The 20,030-nt window shown below is 41.2% G+C and overlaps 1 protein-coding gene across 2 annotated transcripts in view; it reads right to left on the reverse strand.

The window, feature by feature from the left end:
- Window positions 1-20,030, reverse strand: part of AP3B1 (adaptor related protein complex 3 subunit beta 1) — a 516,639-nt gene that overhangs the window by 299,750 nt on the left and 196,859 nt on the right. For both annotated transcript variants that reach the window (XM_033929417.1, XM_033929426.1), the window contains exons 13-14: window positions 15,183-15,315; window positions 12,158-12,267 (exon numbers count right to left, since the gene is read on the reverse strand). In XM_033929417.1, coding sequence (XP_033785308.1) covers window positions 12,158-12,267; window positions 15,183-15,315 — 243 coding nt within the window. The remainder of the gene's footprint in view (window positions 1-12,157; window positions 12,268-15,182; window positions 15,316-20,030) is intronic.

The following is a 20,030-nucleotide window of genomic DNA, read 5'->3' on the forward strand; positions in this document are numbered from 1 at the left end:
TTATCATAGTCACCTTTTTTAAGTTAAGTGCTGTTCTATTGGATTTGCTGTGCAAACTTATTCCATGTTGTGATCACTGTTATCACGCGGCCCCAGCAGCATTACCTCCTGTACCAATTCATGTGCTCCACTAAGAACTAGATCTAGAATTGCTTCACCTCCTGTTGGTTCCTGAATTAGCTGCTCCATATAACATTCTTTGATTTCAGCAAGAAATTTTATCTCCCTATCATGCCCTGATGTTACATTCACCCGTAAGTATTGTGGTAGTTGAAATACCCATTATTACTGTGTTACCCAGTTTGTTAGATTCCCAAATTTCTAATAACATTTCAGCATCTGTACGTTCATCTTGATCAGGCGGACGGTAGTACACTCCTATCACCATCCTTTTCCTCCTCATGCATGGAATTTCTACCCATAAGGATTCCAAGGTGTGTTTCTACTCCTGTAGAATTTTCAGTCCATTTGATTCAACGCCCTCCTTAACATATAATGCTATGCCTCCATCGATTTGATCCACCCTAGCACTACAATATAATTTGTACCCCAGTATGACAGTGTTCCATTGGTTATCTTCCTTCCACCAGGTCTCAGAGATATCTATCTTTTCATTTAGTACAATATATTCCAACTCTTCCATCTTGCTTCTTAGGCTTCTGGCATTTGCATATAGACATGTCAAACAATGTTTATCATATCTATTTACAATTTGCTCAGCAGTTGGTATGGATAATTTGCAATCTTTAAAAATCAGCCTGCTCTGTATTTAAGGAAACCTGGTCTACTGTGGCCTGTATTGCAATCCCATTATTGGGATGCTCTGATAATATGATAATATCTTTTAAAGATACCTTGTCCTGAACCATGCTCTTTTGAGCAACTGTTGGCTTTCTACCAGTTTCTAGCTTAAAAGCTGATCTATCTCCTTTTTAAATGTTGATGCCAGCAGCCTGGATCCACCCTAGTTAAGGTGGAGCCCATCTTTACAGAATAGGGTTCCCCCTCCCCAGTTTGTCACCTATGTCCTAACAAATCTAAAACTCTCCTCCCTGCACCATTGTTTCATCCACGCATTGAGACTCTGGAGCTCTCTTGGGGCTCTTGGGTCCTGATTGTGGAACAGAGAGCATTTATAAAAATGCTATCCTGGAGGTTCTGCATTTTAACATCCCACTAAATTTGGCTTCCAGAACCTCCCTAACACATTTCCCTATGTCATTGGTACACACATGTACCAAAACAGCAGGTTCCTCCCCAGTGCTGTTCAAAATTTTAACTAGGTGAAGCATGAGGTCCACCACCTTTGCACCAGGCAGGCAAGTGAACAAGTGATCCTCATGTCCACCAGCCACCCAGCTATCCACATGCCTAACTGAATCTCCCACTATAACAGATGTCTTAACCCTTCCCTCCTGAGCAGAAGCCGCTGGAGACACATCCTCAGAGTAAGAAGACACTGCATCCCCTGGTGGGAAGGTTCTGCCTCCTACGTCACCAGGGTGATGCTCTCCTTTAAGAAGACCTCCTCCTCCTCCTCTGATGCGGCACAGAGGCTGCCAGACTGGAGATTGGACTTTTCTACAACATCCCTGTAGGTTTCCTCTATGTACCTCTCTGTCTCCCTCAGTTCCTCCAAGTCTGCTATTCTAGCCTCAAGAGATCAGACCCATTCCTTGAGTGCTAGGAGCTCTTTGCACCAAGCACACACACAAGACCTCTCACCAACTAGGAGATAATCAAACATGTGACACTCAGTGCAAAAGACTGGATAGCCTCCATCTTGCTGTTAGACTACTGCCTGCATCTTAATATTGGTGATTTCTTTATTAAGTTGCTACTGGAGTTGGACTATGTATTCTAAGTGCCCTAAGATTGCTAGTTATATGTTAGGTTATGATAATGTTTTAATTTTTATTATTATTACTACTATTTTTTCCTAGCTGTATTTTAAACTAATGTTAAACACTAAACAAAACTTTCCTCAACTGCTAACTGTGCCCTAATCTGATCTTATGCTCTGAAATGCAACCTAAAATACTAATCTAGACTAAAATGCTTTTTATAAACAGAGACTCTAAAGGCTACACTATTGTCTAAACTGACTTTGCTGTAAAAAGCAGAGTACTGAACTAAAAAAAGTAAAAGAGAAGGACAATGAAGCCCAAGTTTTATCTTTTCCCAAGTATGAATGCTAGCAGGTGAAATATTCCAATGGAGTTTTTCTTCCCCATTGGCAGATCCTTACTCAGCATCTCTTCAGGACAAGGAGCAATTGAGTTAGTCCAATAAAAAAGGTATTATCTCATTTCCTTTGCTTTTTGTTTTATTTCTATATATTACCTTGAGTTTTATCTGGAATTGCTATAATCGTTGATTTATTTCTTCCACTCCCCTATTTTTCTTCTAAATACTATGAGTCCTCTTCTACTGTGTTGTCACTGTAGTTTTATTTTTTCCATTTTTCAGAATGGTTTATTTTATTTATGAGTACATCTAATTTTTATACTCCTGATTCAGGCACGAGAGCCAAAATGTGACCATGTCAGATCTTACTCTGATTTATTAAGGTTTATATTCTGCTTTTATATATGGTTTGTACATTCAAACTGGATGCTACTCCATAATAGTCAAAGTGTTTGCTGTATCCTAAGACTTCTTTTTAGTGTGCCCAATACAGCAATGACTTTACGCTTTCTGCTTTCCTGTGAGACTTATGCTATTTCTTGGCAGGATGCTAATCTTATATGATTTATACTAGCTTCCTACTAAAACCCGAGTAAAGTTTAAAAATCTCAATTTGCTTCACAAATGTTCATATGGGGGCAAAACTGAGTACCTGACAGATTGCTTGGTTTATTTATTTGGAAGGTCTCTGAGACTTTAACAAAAAATGATGTTGTATGTTTCATCTATTGCATTTGCTAGATTATCTTCCACTAAATGTAAGCTTTTTGTTTTGAAACATCAATTTCTAAGTCCATTCCTTTTGAGTTTCACAGTGAGAGATAAAGGCTAACATATTACTCTTTGATGAAGTCTTTCCTGCTTCCTAGCCAATCCCAAAAGATAAGGTGAAGGAAAATACATAATATACTAATAAGAACCCAATACACATAATGTATATACTAAAGTTCATCTTACCAAGAAAGAGAGGAAACAACAAAAGAAACAATTAGCAGGAAAATCCCCAAAATATGAGTCCATCTCCATATCCGACTCTTATTTATCCCTCCATATTTCTTCTGACCTTTCAAAATACTATCTAATTATAGGGGATCAAAAAATATATAAATCTTACCCTGAAAATCCACCAAACATTTATAGGGGTGGTTACAAAAAAAGGTATCCCCAATCCTTAGTGTGCAAAGGCATGAAATTGTTTTTATCATATCACCTGCAAGACTTTCAAGAACACCTGTGGCTCTGGTTCATAAAGCAGGGCATCCCTGACTTTAAAGTACAAGTAGCTCTAACCACTGTCATGTTATCGTATTCTGGCATACAGTAAAAACAACAAACAAAATATCTCTGGAAGAAGTAGCATTTTGTAAATCCTCAAGAAATGTGGTTAAGGCCATACTTTCTTGAGCATTAGGCCTGACAGCATCTCTTGAACTTAGATTAAAAGAGATGAATGGTACATAAAAATATTTAGCAAAGGCACCATTTGGGTCAGAAATAATAATCCCTCAACAAATATCAGGAGATAACAGATTGTAGGAAAATTAAAGAACCCAAGATTATCTGAACGAAGCAAATTATTCATAGACTATATTTCATGGTGGAGAATAAGGTTATCCTTTACAGTAAACACGTCTTGCCTTCAAATACTGCACCCATGGCTCTACGACCAACTGTAATAAATTCAAGCACAGAAATCAACTCTAAACTTGGTGGCAGCACTCTCTGAGAAAGAACACAACTGGGTGACAGTCTCGCTGAGTACCCCCTCAGTCTTAAGATACTACATTTCATATATCTAATAGAGACTTCTTTGTCAAATCCTCCCCTGGTCCAATTCAGGCAAACAAGCAGGCATATGGAGCAGAAAGATGGTTAGTTCTGAACATGCACTCCTGATGTATATTTTTGACCTTTGCAGCTGCACTTCTAAATTTCTTTTTTATCATTCTCCTCATGTTATCATAGTCACCTTTTTTAAGTTAAGTGCTGTTCTATTGGATTTGCTGTGCAAACTTATTCCATGTTGTGATCACTGTTATCACGCGGCCCCAGCAGCATTACCTCCTGTACCAATTCATGTGCTCCACTAAGAACTAGATCTAGAATTGCTTCACCTCCTGTTGGTTCCTGAACACCCCCGACTCCCACCCAAATTGCATATTCCATCATATTCTCCTCCTTTTGTAACATTAAGGACTGAGCATTTAGAAAAGGTGAAGTCCTCCAGCTAAAGTTAAAAGAAATCCCTTCCCATGATTTAGAAGACAAAGGTTCATTTACCTGCTCTAGTTCTAGATTATTTAAAGGGCCAGACACATCAGGGTAGTTGGAACTTTACTCTTGCCTTTCCTTTTCACCAAATTAGGGGAAAATTCTCAAATGTTCATGGTAAAATCTGACGGACCGCTGTCACAGTTGCTACTGTAATGATTTCAAAAAGTCGAGTCATTCTTAAAAAACTGCGCATGCAAATGAGGTTCGCTGAGGGCTGCTAAATTTGCATGTGCCAATCGCTGGTGACAGCAATTGGCACATGCACAGAATAAACACACAAATAAAAAAAGTAAATAAAAAACACCCCCAAATCAAAGATCAGCAGGAGGGATGCCCACTGCCATCAAGCAACACCTCCCTGACACCCCCCAGGCAGTGGGAGGGATGCCCCCTCCTCCCCCCTTACCTTGTTCACAAATTTGGCTCCTATTTAGTTTTAAGACGTTCTTAAAACCTGCCCAGTGGCAACTATGGCAAGGCCAAACTGAATAAAATGTGCAACGGATAAAGAGATTATGTACTTACCCTGGTAAGCTCTTTTCCAGTAGATATGTAAGACATTCTAGACAACAGGGTTATTTCCCCATACTTGCATGGACTGCAGAAGGAATCCACTTCGGATTTTTCACTCTGCCTCCAGTGTACTTCACAACTCAGTATAGTGCCTTCTAGCAGTCAGTACCCAACCATATAAAGGCACCCTCACATGTGAAGCAGAGGCAACTGAGACAACAGGCTAAACAAATGTTCTGCTCATAAAGAACAATACCCTTAACCACCAACATAGACTTCAAAGGAGCTCAGAAACCACTCCCTAACAAGTTGAACATATTTACAAATTCTGTACAACCCCAAAGGGCTGACCGGTCTTCAAGATTCAGCTTGGAGAAGCATAAGAGACTGAAAGCAGGTGCAGAAAGGACAGAGCAAGGAGTTTAGAATGTCTCACCTAAGTACTGGAAAAGAGCTTACCAGGGTAAGTACATAATCTCTTTTTCCAGTGCAATAGATGAGACACTCTAGACAACAGGGACGTACAAAAGCAGCTAGGGTGGGCTTCCTGCACTAACCTTCAAGACCGAAGGACGAGTCCTACCTGGCAGCAACATCTACTCTGTAGAACTTGGCAAATGTGTGAAGCGAAGAACATGTTGCTGCCCTGCAAATCTGTTTAGGAGGAACAGCCCTAGCTTCGGCCCACAACGAAGCCACACTCCTGGTAGAATGAGCCCTGACAGAAACAGGAAACCATTTCCCTGCCAGAATATAAGTAGATGAAATGGCCCAAGGGATCCATCTGGATATCATGGCCTTAGAAGCGGGATCACCCCACTTAATCAAATGAGTCAGCACAAACATATGGTCAGAGAGCTGAAACTTGTCAGTGACCTCCACATAACGCAGGAGCACCCTGCACACGTCCAATTTCTTTAGCTGGCGAACCTGAGTTCTAGAACCTGTCAGCTGAAAAGCAGGCAAACATATTTCCTGATTGACATGGAAAGTTGAGACAACCTTCAGCAAAAAGGAAGGAACTGCCTGCAAAGAAACCCACATCTCTGAAATACAAGACAATGCCTGCAGTTTGGAAACCCTACAGGCAGAGGTGATGGCAACAAGAAAAACAGTCTTGAATGTCAAATCCAAGAGCAAAGCATCCTGAAGAGGCTCAAAGGGAGCTCTGGCAAGGACCAACAGCACCAAGTTAAGGTCCCAAGCTGGGAAAGGATTCTTAATGGGCGGATAGACCCAAAAAGCCCCCTTCAAAAAACAAGCAACATCAGGATGCAACACCAAATAGAATCTACTGTCCCAGGATCTAAAATAGGACAGTCCAGCTACCTGAATCTGCAGAGAAGCTACAGTAAGGCCATTATCCAAACCAGCCTGAAGAAAAGCGAAAATGGAGCCAAAAAAGGATCCACCTGGTCTTGGACACACCAATGCTGAAAAGACTTCCACACTTTAGTGGAGGCCAAGACCGTGGATGACTTCTTAGACCTGAGAAGCGTATCAACTATCAAATCCAAATATCCTTTATGTTCTAGGGCAGTGTATTCCAGATCATTCATGGCTACCAGACCCTGACAGAGAAGGTCCGGATGGACTCTCAGGTGCAGACTGCGTCCCACACGCAGCCGCATCAGATCCGCGTACCAAAGTCTTCGAGGCCAATCAGGAGCCACCAGAATGACATGGCTGGGATGAGCCACAATCCTCCGAAGCACCTAGCCAATCATGCGCCAGGGAGGAAAAACATACAGAAGAACTCCCAGAGGCCACAGTTGTACTAGAGCATCGAGCCCCTCACTTCCTGGCTCGGATCTATGACTGAAGTGCTGCACCTTTTTGTTTTTTGCCATGGCCATGAGGTGACAGCGGGGCTGCCCCCAGCGCCTCACAATGGATTGGGACACCTCCGATGACAGGGTCTAGTCACCCGGATCCAGAGTCTGTCAGCTGAAGAAGTCTGCTTGAACGTTGTCTACTACAGCCACATGCGCTGCCGTCAGCACCAGGAGATGATGTCCCACCCAAAGGAAAAGAAGGCAGACTTCCTGAGCCAAGGGAGAGCTCTTGGTCTCTTCCTGGCAATTGACATAAGCCACTGCCGTCGCATTGTCTGAGAAGACCCGGACTGCCTGCCCTTCCAGGGTTTTATGCAATGTTCTCAGGGCCAGACAAATGGCCCTGAGTTGCAGACGGTTGATTGACCACTTCTTCTGAGATGGAGTCCAACAGCCCTGAAGAGGACAACGATCGCAGTGAACTCCTTAGGCTGCCATCTGTCATTACCACAATCCAGGAGGCAATGTGCAACAGAATGCCCATGCAGAGCGATTGTGAAAGAAGCCACCAGCTCATGCTCGCTCGGGCCTCCAGAGTCCAAGGCAGACACATTATTTGTAAGGCATCCCGGTGAGGATGCAAGGAAACTTGCAGTGGGCTGGAAAAATGAGAATGTGTAAGTACACCTCCATCAGATCCAGGGAGGCCAGAAATTCCCCCGGAGCCATTGCTGCTATGACCGACCTCATGGTCTCCATGCGGAATCGAGGAAATCTTGAGAGCTGCATTCATATTCTGAAGATACAGAATCAGTCTCCAATCTTCTGATCCTTTCTTTGGCATGATGACGAATACAAAGTATCTGCCTAAGCCTGAGAGGTTGCGTGGCACCAGCTCTATAGCTTGAATATCCAGTAAGCACTGAAAAGTAGCCTGGACCTTGCACACCTTGTCCGAGCACCCAGACGGAGAATCCATGAACCAATCTGACAGAGGTTGGGCAAATTCCAGCTTGTAGCCTGACCTAATAATTTCTAAGACCCACTGGTTTGCCAAGAAAAGGTCGCAGATTGCAAACGCACACTGCAAAGCCAGGGAGAAGAAGAAGAAATAGACAGAGTTGGCTGAGCGGTTAAATTCAACTCCTGCAATGATTCAGTAATCAGATCAGGCAAAGCTGCAAATTTAAATAAGTGCAGCACAGACTGATCATCCCCAGGATCCAGAGCGCCCCTAAGGGATCCGCAGACCCAGTACCCAAGTCCAGATTCCCTAATCCAGGAAGGGTTACACTATCAAACAAAGGATCAGAGAGGAAAGCTTTTCATTAATGGGTTCCTTTGCATGTATATTACATGCATGCTATGTATATTAAAAATTTCCCAGTGTTTACAGTTAACAAAGAGAGAGGAATGTCACAGCTAGTTCTCTAGGACTCTAAACAACAGGTGTTGCCATCTAAAAATGCTTACATGTACGTACTTGTCATGATTTAAACCTCTTCTTAAACAAGTAGGAAGTTTGTTAATTAAATGTCAGCTAAATATTATTCATCCAATGACTATCATTCATGTTTACTACAGAATTGCCTACTGCATTGAGCTCCAATTACTCTCTCATTAATCCAGTCGTGTATAATTTTATTGTACATATTTTTTGGCACCTTACCAATTGAAATTGTCTCATACTGTTATGCAACCTGCATCAGCATTTACACCAGCAAATCCTGTATGTCTTTACAAAGATATATTTTTGCAAATACCAAATCTGATCATTGTAAGGAAACCCAAAGAAAAAGGAACAAAAAGACAAAAAGGGGATGTTCACTATATATCAGAGACATTTTCATATTTTATCTAGGATTAGAACATAAGAATACCCTTAACTGGGTCAGACCAATGGTCTATCTGGTCCAGTAGCCCATTCTTACAGTGGCCAATCCAGGTAACTAATACCTGGCAAAAACCAAGAAAGTAGCAACATTCCATGCTACCAATCCAGAGCAAGCAGTGGCTTCCCTCCATGTCTGTTTCATGAAAGGTTTGGACTTTTCCTCCAGGAAATTGTCCAAACCTTTCTTAAAACCAGCTACGTAATCCGCTCTTGCCACAGTCTCTGGCAACGTATTCCAGAGCTTAACTATTCTCAGAGTGAAAAAATATTTTCCCCTATTGGGTTTAACAGTATTTCCCTGTAATTTCATCAAATATCCCCTAATCTTTGTAATTTTTGACAGAGTAAAAAAAAATCGATCCATTTGTACCCATTCTACTCCACTCAAGATTTTGTAGACTTCAATCATATCTACCCTCAGCTGTCTCTTTTCTAAGCTGAAGAGCCCAAACCTTTTCAGTCTTTCTTCATTGGAGAGGAGTTCCATCTCCTTTATCATCTTGGTCACTCTTCTTTGAACCTTTTCTAGTGCCACTATATCTTTCTTGAGATAAAGTGACCAGAATTGAATGCAATACGCCAGGCGAGGTTGCACCATGGAGAGATACAAAGGCATTATAACATTCCTAGCCTTGTTAGCCATCCCTTTTTCTTTTTTTAAAAAATTCCTAGCATCTTGTTTGCTTTTTTGGCCGCCATCACACATTAGGCAGAAGGTTTCATCGTACTGTCTACAATGACACCCAGATCTTTTTCTTGGGCGCTAACCCACAAGGCGGACCCTAGTATCTGGTAACTATGATTTCAGTTATTCTTCCCAATGTGCATCACTTTGCATTTGTCTACATTAAATTTCATCTGCCATCTGGACGCCCAATCTTCTAATTTCCTAAGGTCCGACTGCAAATTTTTACAATCTACATGCGTTTTAACAACTTTGAACAGTTTAGTGTCATCTGCATATTTAATCACCTCACTCGTCATTCCAATTACAAGATAAATTAATATTAGTTCTAATGAATATACAGATTTTATAATAACATTAGCTGAAAAGTGAAATGTTCTAAATATTTTTTCTATTTATATTCCAAAATCAGTAATAGTAGAAACAGCTCTGATCCCTGGCGATGTCAGTGTAGGTAGACAGGATGTCTTCCAACCTGATTTGATTAGTTGGCCTGATGATATTAGAAGCCAGACAGGCTTTCTCTGAACTGGCCTTTCAAAAAAATTCATACCCGCTTGTCAATCAGGAGACATCAGATCAAACAATCCAAATTATGACACAGAAAGGGGCTGGAAAACATAAATCAGGTATATAAACACAGAGGACAGACTCTCTGGGCTAGATGCACAAAACACAGTTGTTAAGACCACGCAGGTCGCAGTGGGCCGATTTTTTTGGCCGATTTTGAAAAAGCAACCGATGTTCCAACAAGCCTGCATGAAAATGATTTGCATGAAGGTTCAACTTTGACACATGTGCAGAGCTGTTTTGGGAAAGTCTGAACAACTGAATAGCAGGAAGAGCCCCAAAACAGCCTCCTACCACACAGCTGCTCAGGGCTTGGTTTTTTTTATTTTTTAATGGCACAGATGTTGTGCATGTGTTACACACGCAGAGTGTCTGCCCTATTAAAAAAGAATGTGTGCTGCCCCCTCCCTTAATGATCCCCGATACAAAAATAAGAGGCAGGAGGGATGCCCACTCCTTCCTGCTGCCACGAACCCCTACTCCCACTCCGAACTGACCCTACACTGCCCACAAACCGGCAGGAGAAATGCCCACTCCCTCCTGTCACCGGATGCTCCCGCCCTTCCCCATCACCACCACCACCCATACCCATGACTTTAGGCTTCTGAGCCAATCAGGCCCTTAGGCCCCTCCCCGTTCTTTCCAGGATGCGCCAGGAAGGGGAAGGCCCATCATTATTGAGTGGCGGGCCTGCGAGCAGGAGGGAGTAGGCATCTCTCCTGCCAATGTTTGGTAAAGTGGGGAGGGGAAGGGGTCAGCTCAAGGATGGTCTTGATGGGGGGAGTACACGGCAGCAAAAGGGAGTGGGCATCCCTCCTGCCAATTTTTATTGAAGTGGGGGAGGGGGCGGTTCTGCTGGCTCGGGTGGGGTTTGCGGCAGCAAGAGGTAGTGGGCATCCCTCCTGCCTCTATTTTTGGATCCGTGGAGGGGACATAGCCAGCATGGCATTTTTTTTTTCATGGGCACAACATCTGTGCCCATAGAAAAACAATGAAAAAACAGGCCCTCCTGTCTGTTTTCTCAGATTGGTACTATCGATCAAATTCTGGCATCAATCGAATGGCTGGTTTTAATACTAACGGCCTCATTTGTATGCTAGAATCAGTGAATGTATGACCACATGGAAAACCACATGGTGAGCTGTTTTGTGCATCAGGTCGGCAAATTCGATCAGTCACTAAACCGGTTTAACAATGATCATTAGACGATTGGAGACTTTGGTGCATCTAGCCCAGTTATGGGCAAACTATGGCCCGCGGGCCATATCTGGCCCGTTTAGTTTTTTAATACGGTCCACCGACCATCCGAATCCCACCAAATGCAAGTCCTACATACCTCCCTCCAGAGCAGCGTTGGGCTGGCAGCACTCTAAACAGGCTGCTTCGTGGCCTTCTCTCGTCAGAGAAATCCCTCTGCTGCATCACTGATGATGTCATCGGTAACGCGGCATATGGAAGTCCCCGACGAGATAAGGCTGCGAAGCAGCCTGTTTAGAGTGCTTTCGGCCCGACATTGCTCTGGAGGGAGCTATGTAGGGCTCGCGGTTGGCGGAGTTCGGATGGGAGGAAAGGATGGAGGGTCAGTAGGGATTCATTACATTACATTTGTGATTTCTATTCCGCCTGTGCCTTGCGGTTCTAAGCGGATTACAGTTAAAAGAGATCAGGACATTACCGAGAGAATTACATTACAATGATTTAAGTAAATCAGCTGCGTGGCGGAGGCGGGTGCTCAAGGGTTCTGCTACACAGGGAAATGGGAGGGATGGAGAGATAGAAAGATGCTCTTGGTTCAGCCCCTCTCAAATTTAAGAACCCACTGTCTCTTTCTTTGAATCACTTTCTCTCTCACCCCCCCCCCCCATTAAGACACACAAGACATTCACACCCCTACCTCAGAAGCAGCTCTATAATAACTTTCTAAGTACTGTATATTTATAATAAGCCTATTTCAATATATAAAATACCTTTTTCTGCACCATACTCGCCTGTTGTCTTATTGTGCTACAACCTCACAACCTGTGAGGAGTAGACTCGGAAACAAAAGAAAAAGGAACCACTTAGAACAAGAAGAAAGACAAAGATTATATTAATCTGTACAAAAAGCATGCTATTTAGTTTCTGTTCATCTGCATGAGCATATTTCTACAATGGGAAGAAATCATAATGAAATATCCCGATGCTAATTTCATTTAAGATGCAACTTAAAACATTAACTGCATTTAAATGAAGAAAATATAAAACTAAATAAATACTTACATTAATATTGTCCAGGAGTTTAGCCATATGTTTAATTATTTCACCATGTTGTGCTGGTTGTGTTTGCAATAGTTTCTTTATAACAACCACACTCTCTGCTACCACTGCCTCTGATTTAAAAAAAAATGGTAAAACATTATTTCAAACTGCCTACCATTTGAAACTTTAAAATATTTTTCCCCCTTGGTATGTTATTCCTCGTTTTTGTTTTTTTTAAGTCAACAGAAGTCCAGCAAGTTATGTGTATACACCAGAGGAGAGGAATAAAAAGTGCTTGTAAGGAAGAGTATGCCAGAAGCAGGAGAATGAAGTGAAGTGTGAGGAAGGAAAAGACACAAAGAAGCCATGGTAAAGTAAAATTCTTAATGGTTGCTTGAAGAAACAAAAAGACAATGAGAAAAGATGAGACAGAGGAATGTTGAAAGCATAAAGAGGAAAAAAAAGGAATGAAACAATACTATGAAAAGAGAACTGAAGCAGGAAAGTGAAATGGCAAAAGAAAACCAGATACAGATCTTTTTATAATGGAATTAAATGAAGAACATGTACAGTAATAAATATTTGGCCTGTGGCAAGATGGCAGCAACATCCTCAACTGTTAGGTAGTTTGACACTTTTCTCATTCAATAATCTCTTACCAGCACTAGCCTCACTGACATTTCTTTGAATCACTGCCATTTTCTAAGTAGAGGCCAAGAAATGCCCATAGACCTTTCAGCCCATGTTTAATGAGGTGTGGCATTGACTGGCATCCCAATGCCTTATTTTCGGTATTTATTGATGGCTTTTATGTTTCCCTCTATTACAGCTCTATGTAGTTTATGAAGAAATCATAAAAATAGACATCTACTAACATCAGATCACCCAGCTTAATAAAAATACCCAACAGCACATTCAAACATACATACCCATTTATTTATTCAATTTTCTATACCGTTCTCCCAGGAGAGCTCAGAACGGTTTACATGAGTTTATTCAGGTACTCAAGCATTTTCCCTCTCTGTCCTGGTGGGCTCACAATCTATCTAATGTACCTGGGGTAAAGGGGGAATTAAGTGACTTGCCCAGGGTCACAAGGAGCAGCGTGGGTTTGAACCCACAACCTCAGGGTGATGAGGCTGTAGCTTTAACCACTGTGCCACACTCTCCCCATCATGATCATACCCTCTTTTAAAATCAATAACTTATCTGTCTCAAAATTAAAACTTCTACCACTATTGCTATCAATCATGGGCAACTATAAAATTCAAATCATCTTCAAACTGTTTTATGTCATACAATTCAGCTTCCTCTTCCGCCACAAGAGTGGTTCTAGGTGGGTGTTAACTCAGATCCAGCAGAAGATCTTCCCTTCCCCACACCTTAGGATTTACCCAAGGGTCTGAATTGGTGGGGCAGTCCAGTCCAGGCAGCAGTGATCCCTATCTACTGCTGCCCAGGCCTATATCACAGTAACATAATAGACGACGACAGATAAAAACCTGTACAGTCCATCCAGTCTGCCCAACAAGATAACAGTAATCCAAAATGGTACCAATTAACCCTAGCAGTAGTCTTGCAATAGTACTGCTAGAGGTCATCCTTACTTATAGGGAAAAAATCTCAACATATGGAAGGATGACCCTCTATCTGTACTGCCATGAAACTACTTCTGAGGTTCATTGGCGCATGCGGATTGTAAAAAATTGCAGGCAGTCCTTAGGAAATTGGATGACTGGACATCCAAGTGGCAGATTTGCCTCTTTGCAGATGATACCAAAATCTGAAATAGAGTAGACACCCTTGATAGTGTGAATAACCTGAGGAAGGACTTAGTGAAGCTTGAAGAATGGTCTGAAATTTGGCAGCTAAGATTTCAAATCTAATCTTTGATTTTTTTTATACCAATTCATCCCAAGGGCTCGACTCGGTTAACAAAATATTAATAAAATTATACAGAAGATAAGAGCAGAGACTAGGGCCCTCTTTTATCAAACTGCAATAGCAGTTTTTAGCACAGGGAGCCATGCTGAATGGCCCGTGCTGCTCCCGATGCTTATTGGAGACAGGAACCAAAGGAGAAAAAATACCATATAGGATTTTGAAAAATTACAGTTGCACATTTAAATTGGATCCTCCAGTAAACAGGAAGCCAGTAAAAGGATCTCAATAAAGGTGTGACATGACGTCTATATCATATCTCCCCTGGCCCTCCTCTCCTCCAGAATATACATTATTTAGGTCTTCCAGTCTATTCTCATACTTCTTTTGGTGATGCATTCGTGTGGGTCAGGAGATAAATAGAAGTGTAATGCTTCTATCATCACTCAATTCTGCTTAAAATAGTTTTACAAAACATAAAACTTTAACCAATAAAAAATTATACCATCCTTTATCACCATCTCCTCAAAGTTAATTCACCATACACAGGCATTTCCTTATTTAAAGAATCATTGTATTCTAACTATGGCCAAATATTTATTTTATTTATTTCTAAAATTTCTAGACCGCTTTTCCCTATATGCAATGCACCACTAGAAATACAGTAAAACATTCACAATAGTTCAAGACAGCATACATGGATAACACCATCAATTACTACTACTATTAATTCTTTCTATAGCTCTACCCCCCTTAAGGTAACCAAAGGAAATTACAAGTTATGAATCTTTGCTAAATTATATCGTGACAATCATAGTTCAAGATACTTTAACTAGCTCTACAAGAATTTAGAAAAAGGCCTCAACATATAATTCGGTCTTTAACATTTTCCTGAACTTTAGCCACTACGTAATGTATCTTTAGCCCGTAGGTATATCATGTTCCAAAATGGTGGGGGAAACTAATCTTGAGCTATAAAACCTGACTAATTTTGTATTATTTAAAGAAAATACAGGCAAAAACAAGAGTTAATACTTGACATTTTTTAACTACTTGCTGTATTTCAATGTGTGATTCTCCTTTTCTATCTACTTCCACCTCAAGACAGTAACAAGAAGATTCAATCTATCAATCAAAGAAAACCAAAATGAAAAAGTAAGCTTACCATCCCAGTTGGACAACAAATGCACTAGGCCATTCAGGCATGTGTCAGTCACTTCTGAGATGTTGGTTGCACATCGTCCAATAGCTTGGATGGTAGCTGCAGCAAATTGTTTGTCTTGGCTTTTCACATAGGTCTACAGAAAAAAAATAGATTTCTATCAGCCATAATAGTAAGAACACTATAAACACACCAATTCTTCTGTAATTCAAAGACACAAGTAAAAGATACCAGATTTTTTTATGAAAATTATTTTCTGGCTTTAGTTTCCAGGAAAATATTATTAGGGGGGGAGAGCAGGCATAAAGGTCAACAGAGGGAATATTGTGTACCCTAAAAACAGAACACTGTGCGACTGCAACCACCTCATGAAAATCAGGATGCCCCAGAAACATTGAACTTGCTCATTAACCCTATCACCATCACCTTTTACTAAGCTTCAGTAGAGGTTTCTACCACAGTCCAGAGTGCTAAATACTCTAACGCTCATAGAATTCTCTGAGTGTCAGAGCAATATCAGAGCATTTAGCGCCCTGGGCCGTGGCACAAAACCTTTACCGCGACTTAATATAAGAGGGCCTAAATGCAAATAAACCTTTTAAAAAATATACCTCTGCTATTCACAAGTTTGTGTAGGAAATGTGTACTTTAACTACCACCATGCAAGAAAGCCAATCATAAATTGTGCTCCTTACCCACATTTTCTCTTAGAAAGCATAAATTTTATATGGTGCTTGACTTCTGTTGTGACATGGAAGCTGTTTATACACTATTTTTGAAACTGCATTTAATTGTATTTGGTTTTTTGTTTTTTATTTATTTGTAACCCGCTTTTTACAGAGCGGTTCACAAAATAGAACATACACGATAAAAACCATGAACATACACTCAATAAATATTTGACATCTAAACAAAAGCAATCAGCGCTCAAACTTTACAAATTATGTTTCATGTTTATTAAAATTTGATGCAAACGCTTATAACATAGGGCTCCTTTTACAAAGCTGCGCTAGCGGGTTTAACGCGCGCGACTTTTCATCACGTACTAACCCCCGCGCTGGCCGAAAAACTACCGCCTGCTCAAGAAGGGGCGGTAGCGGCTAGCGCAGCTGGCGGTTCGGCTTTGTAAAAGGAGCCCATAGTTTCAAAGCAAATTACAAATATAAAAAATGGGGTGACAAAACATTTATTTATACATATATTGGCAAACATAGACAGACTTACAGACTACAATAGGAAAGAGGGTGGAACTACAAAAAATTTAGAAAAGGCAACATTGAGGGGATGGAAAGAAGGAGCAGAAGCTTTAAAAACAGAGAGCCTTCAGAAATGCTATCGGCTTAGGAACTCTAATTTTCGAAAGCATCTTTAAAAAGAAACATTTTCGGAAAACTTTTAAACTTGTCAAGTATTGTTTCTCCTCTGCTATATCCGGGCAATGTATTCCATAACTATGGCGATGTTACTGAAAAAATTTCTGCTCATCTTGTGCCGATAACTTTTAGAGATGGTACGGAAAAAAGGTTTTGGTCAGATGACCTCAGAGTTCTGGATGAAGTGTATGGAATCAATAACCTATCTAGGAAAGTAGGAATATTGGTTTGACGGATCTTAAATGAAAATAGAGCAATTTTATAGGAGATACGGTGGGGTATTTTTTAGTGGTGGAGTTACATGGTCAGCGTTTGATAAGGTTCCCCACACAAGGCTTCTGAAGAAACTACAAAGCCATGGAATAGAAGGAGATATACTAAGATGGATAGGCAAATGGTTAGAAAACAGATTGCAGAGGGTGGGCATAAATGGGAAGTTCTCGGTCTGGGAAGAGATAACGAGCGGTGTACCCCAGGGATCGGTTCTTGGGCCCATCTTGTTCAATATCTTCATAAACGACCTAGAAGATGAAACAACAAGTAATTTAATCAAGTTTGCGGACGACACAAAACTATGTCGGGTAGTTGGGACACAAAAGGACAGAGAAGAACTTCAGAGAGATTTGAACCAGCTAGAGAAATGGGCAGAAAAGTGGCTGATGAAGTTTAACATAGAAAAATGCAAAGTGATGCACCTGGGTAAGAAAAACAAGGAACATGAATATAAAATGTTAGGTATGACACTGGGCAAGACCGAACAAGAAAGGGACCTAGGGGTACTGATAGACAGGACCCTGAAGCCATCAGCTCAATGCGCAGCGGCAGCAAAGAAAGCAAATAGGATGTTGGGCATGATAAAGAAGGGAATCACAAGTAGATCGGCGGACATCATAATGCCGCTTTACAGAGCAATGGTCAGACCACACTTGGAGTACTGTGTTCAACACTGATCTCCCTACCTAAAGAAGGATATAACCCTACTGGAGAGGGTGCAAAGGCGAGCCACGAAGCTAGTAAAAGGTATCGAGAATTTGAGCTACAAAGAACGCTTCGGAAAACTGGGATTGTTCACCCTCGAGAAGAGAAGACTGCGAGGAGACATGATAGAGACTTTTAAAATACTAAAAGGATTTGACAAAATAGAGCAAGAAACATCGTTATTCACATTGTCAAATGTGACTCGGACAAGAGGTCATGGACTGAAACTGAGGGGTACCAGGTCCAGGACAAATATTAGGAAGTTCTGTTTCGCACGAGTGGTGGACGCTTGGAACGCTCTCCCTGAGGAGGTTGTGATGGAGACCAGCATTCTGGGATTCAAGAGCAAGTTGGATGCACACCTTCTTGCAAATCACATTGGGGGATATGAGTAAACAAGGTTTCTCAGCAGGGAACACCTGGCTTGGCCTCCGCGGGTGCGGGTCGCCGGACTGGATGGACCTAGAGTCTGATCCAGCGAAGCCATTTCTTATGTTCTTATGTCATACTTTTTTGAGTTTGTTATGATTTTTATTGACGTATTTTGGATAAGTTGAAGTCTCCTTATTTGTTTTTGAGAAATGCCTTTTAACAAAGAATTACAATAATCAAGTCTTGAAATAATAAGAGAGTGAATAAGTATGTTTAGTGCCGGTGGATCTAGTACTTTTGCTAATGACCTGATCATACAATAGTTTATAAAGTTGAAAAACTCTGAAACAGAAGATACTTACTATAAATAAAGCATTTAAAGCAAAGGAACACTCAAACTTGGGAAACAATTTTACACAAATTGCAATGCACCACTAGAAATACTTTTTACGTTAACATTGTCTTGAAACAGTAGCCATTAATGTATTGAAGGAACAAATTTTAACCTCTTGACCAGCAGTATGTGAAATTAGCAAATATGTTTCATTTCCTTATGTGCAGAGACCTCAAAGTTTGGCTTTAGGAGGGTGGCGAAAATCTCTAATGGCTCTCCTAAAATATTACACTTGTGTTTAGAGCCCTCAAGTTTCCAGAACAAAAAGTGCTCTCCTGACCAGTGAGGGAATGGTGGAAAGATACAATACATCTTTCAAAAGGAAGATGCGACTTGTATAAAATCCCTATATCGTTTAAAATCCTTGTCTTTGGTTTCCTTTACTGTCCTCGTCCAATCCATCTTCCTGTCCAGATTGGACTATTGCAACTCAATCTACCTAAGCCTTACCAAGAAAAACCTTCATAGACTTCAGCGGGTCCAGAATGCTGCGGCTAAGCTTATCTTCGCAAAAAGTAAATTCGACCATGTCTCACCGCTCCTGTCCAAGCTTCACTGGCTTCCAATTAACGCCAGGGTCCACTTTAAATGCGCCTGTCTAACTTTCAAAATCCTTCACGGCATCCTCCCTCCCTTTATCCCACTTTCCTGGAACTCCACAAATCTTAATACAACCAGACCCACTCACAAACTAAAACTATCCTTTCCTTCATTAAAAGGCATTTCCCGTGCAGGAAAACTAGGAACCTCCCTCCTCTTCAGATTCACTGAGCTCTGGAACAACCTTACCTCCCCCTTTCTGATCCTGAGCTCTCTCCAACTCTTCCGCAAACATCTGAAAACCTGGCTGTTTTCAAAAATGTAATACTTACTCCATCTTTGGCATCCTAAGCCCTCCAAATATTCTTCTCACTATATCCTTTAACCTTCATTGGAGTTCCTTTTTCTCCCAACTCTTGTAAACCGTGCCGAGCTCTACAATTGTGGAGAGGATGCGGTATACACACCTAAGGTTTAGTTTAGTTTAGTTCCTGTTCCCTGACCACTGTACCACATTGCAAAGCAATAAGGATCTCTGGATAGTTCATCCATTGCACCACAAGAACCAGAGATGTGTTGAGAGGTCTTAGGTCTAGTCTTAGGTCTGCTAGACTACTGTAACTCCCTCTATCTTCCTTGTCCAGCCACTATGATAAAAAGACTCCAGACCATACAAAACACCGTCCTCAGACTGATCTACTCACTCAGAAAATATGATCACATAACAACTGCCTTCTTAGACTCCCACTGGTTACCCATACAAGCACGAATTCAATTCAAATTCCACTGCCTATTATTCAAAGCGTTACACGGCTCCTCCCCTTCCTACCTAAACAACCGCTTAAACCAGATCTCCACCTCAAGACACAGAAGAACCCCGAACCCTTTTGCCTTTCCCCCACTCAAAGGCACACTACGAAAGAAAATGTTTGACAACCTTCTGGCAACACAAGCAGCAAAACTCAACCATTCCATCTCCAATCTGCTGACAACATCGGACGACTTCAAAACATTCCGAAAAGAAATCAAACCCTGCTTTTCAAAAAATTCATCCAAATATCTTAACCCTTCTTCACCTACCTCAAGATATCACTTCCCCAAATAACCCACCTAAACACCTTCCAAGCAAACAGACCCCTAAAATAGATGGTAATCTTACCTACTCTAACTACATTCTCTTTGTCTATATCACAC

The sequence above is a fragment of the Geotrypetes seraphini genome, chromosome 1 (assembly GCF_902459505.1).
Source record: "Geotrypetes seraphini chromosome 1, aGeoSer1.1, whole genome shotgun sequence".
NCBI classification, from domain to species: Eukaryota; Metazoa; Chordata; class Amphibia; order Gymnophiona; family Dermophiidae; genus Geotrypetes; species Geotrypetes seraphini.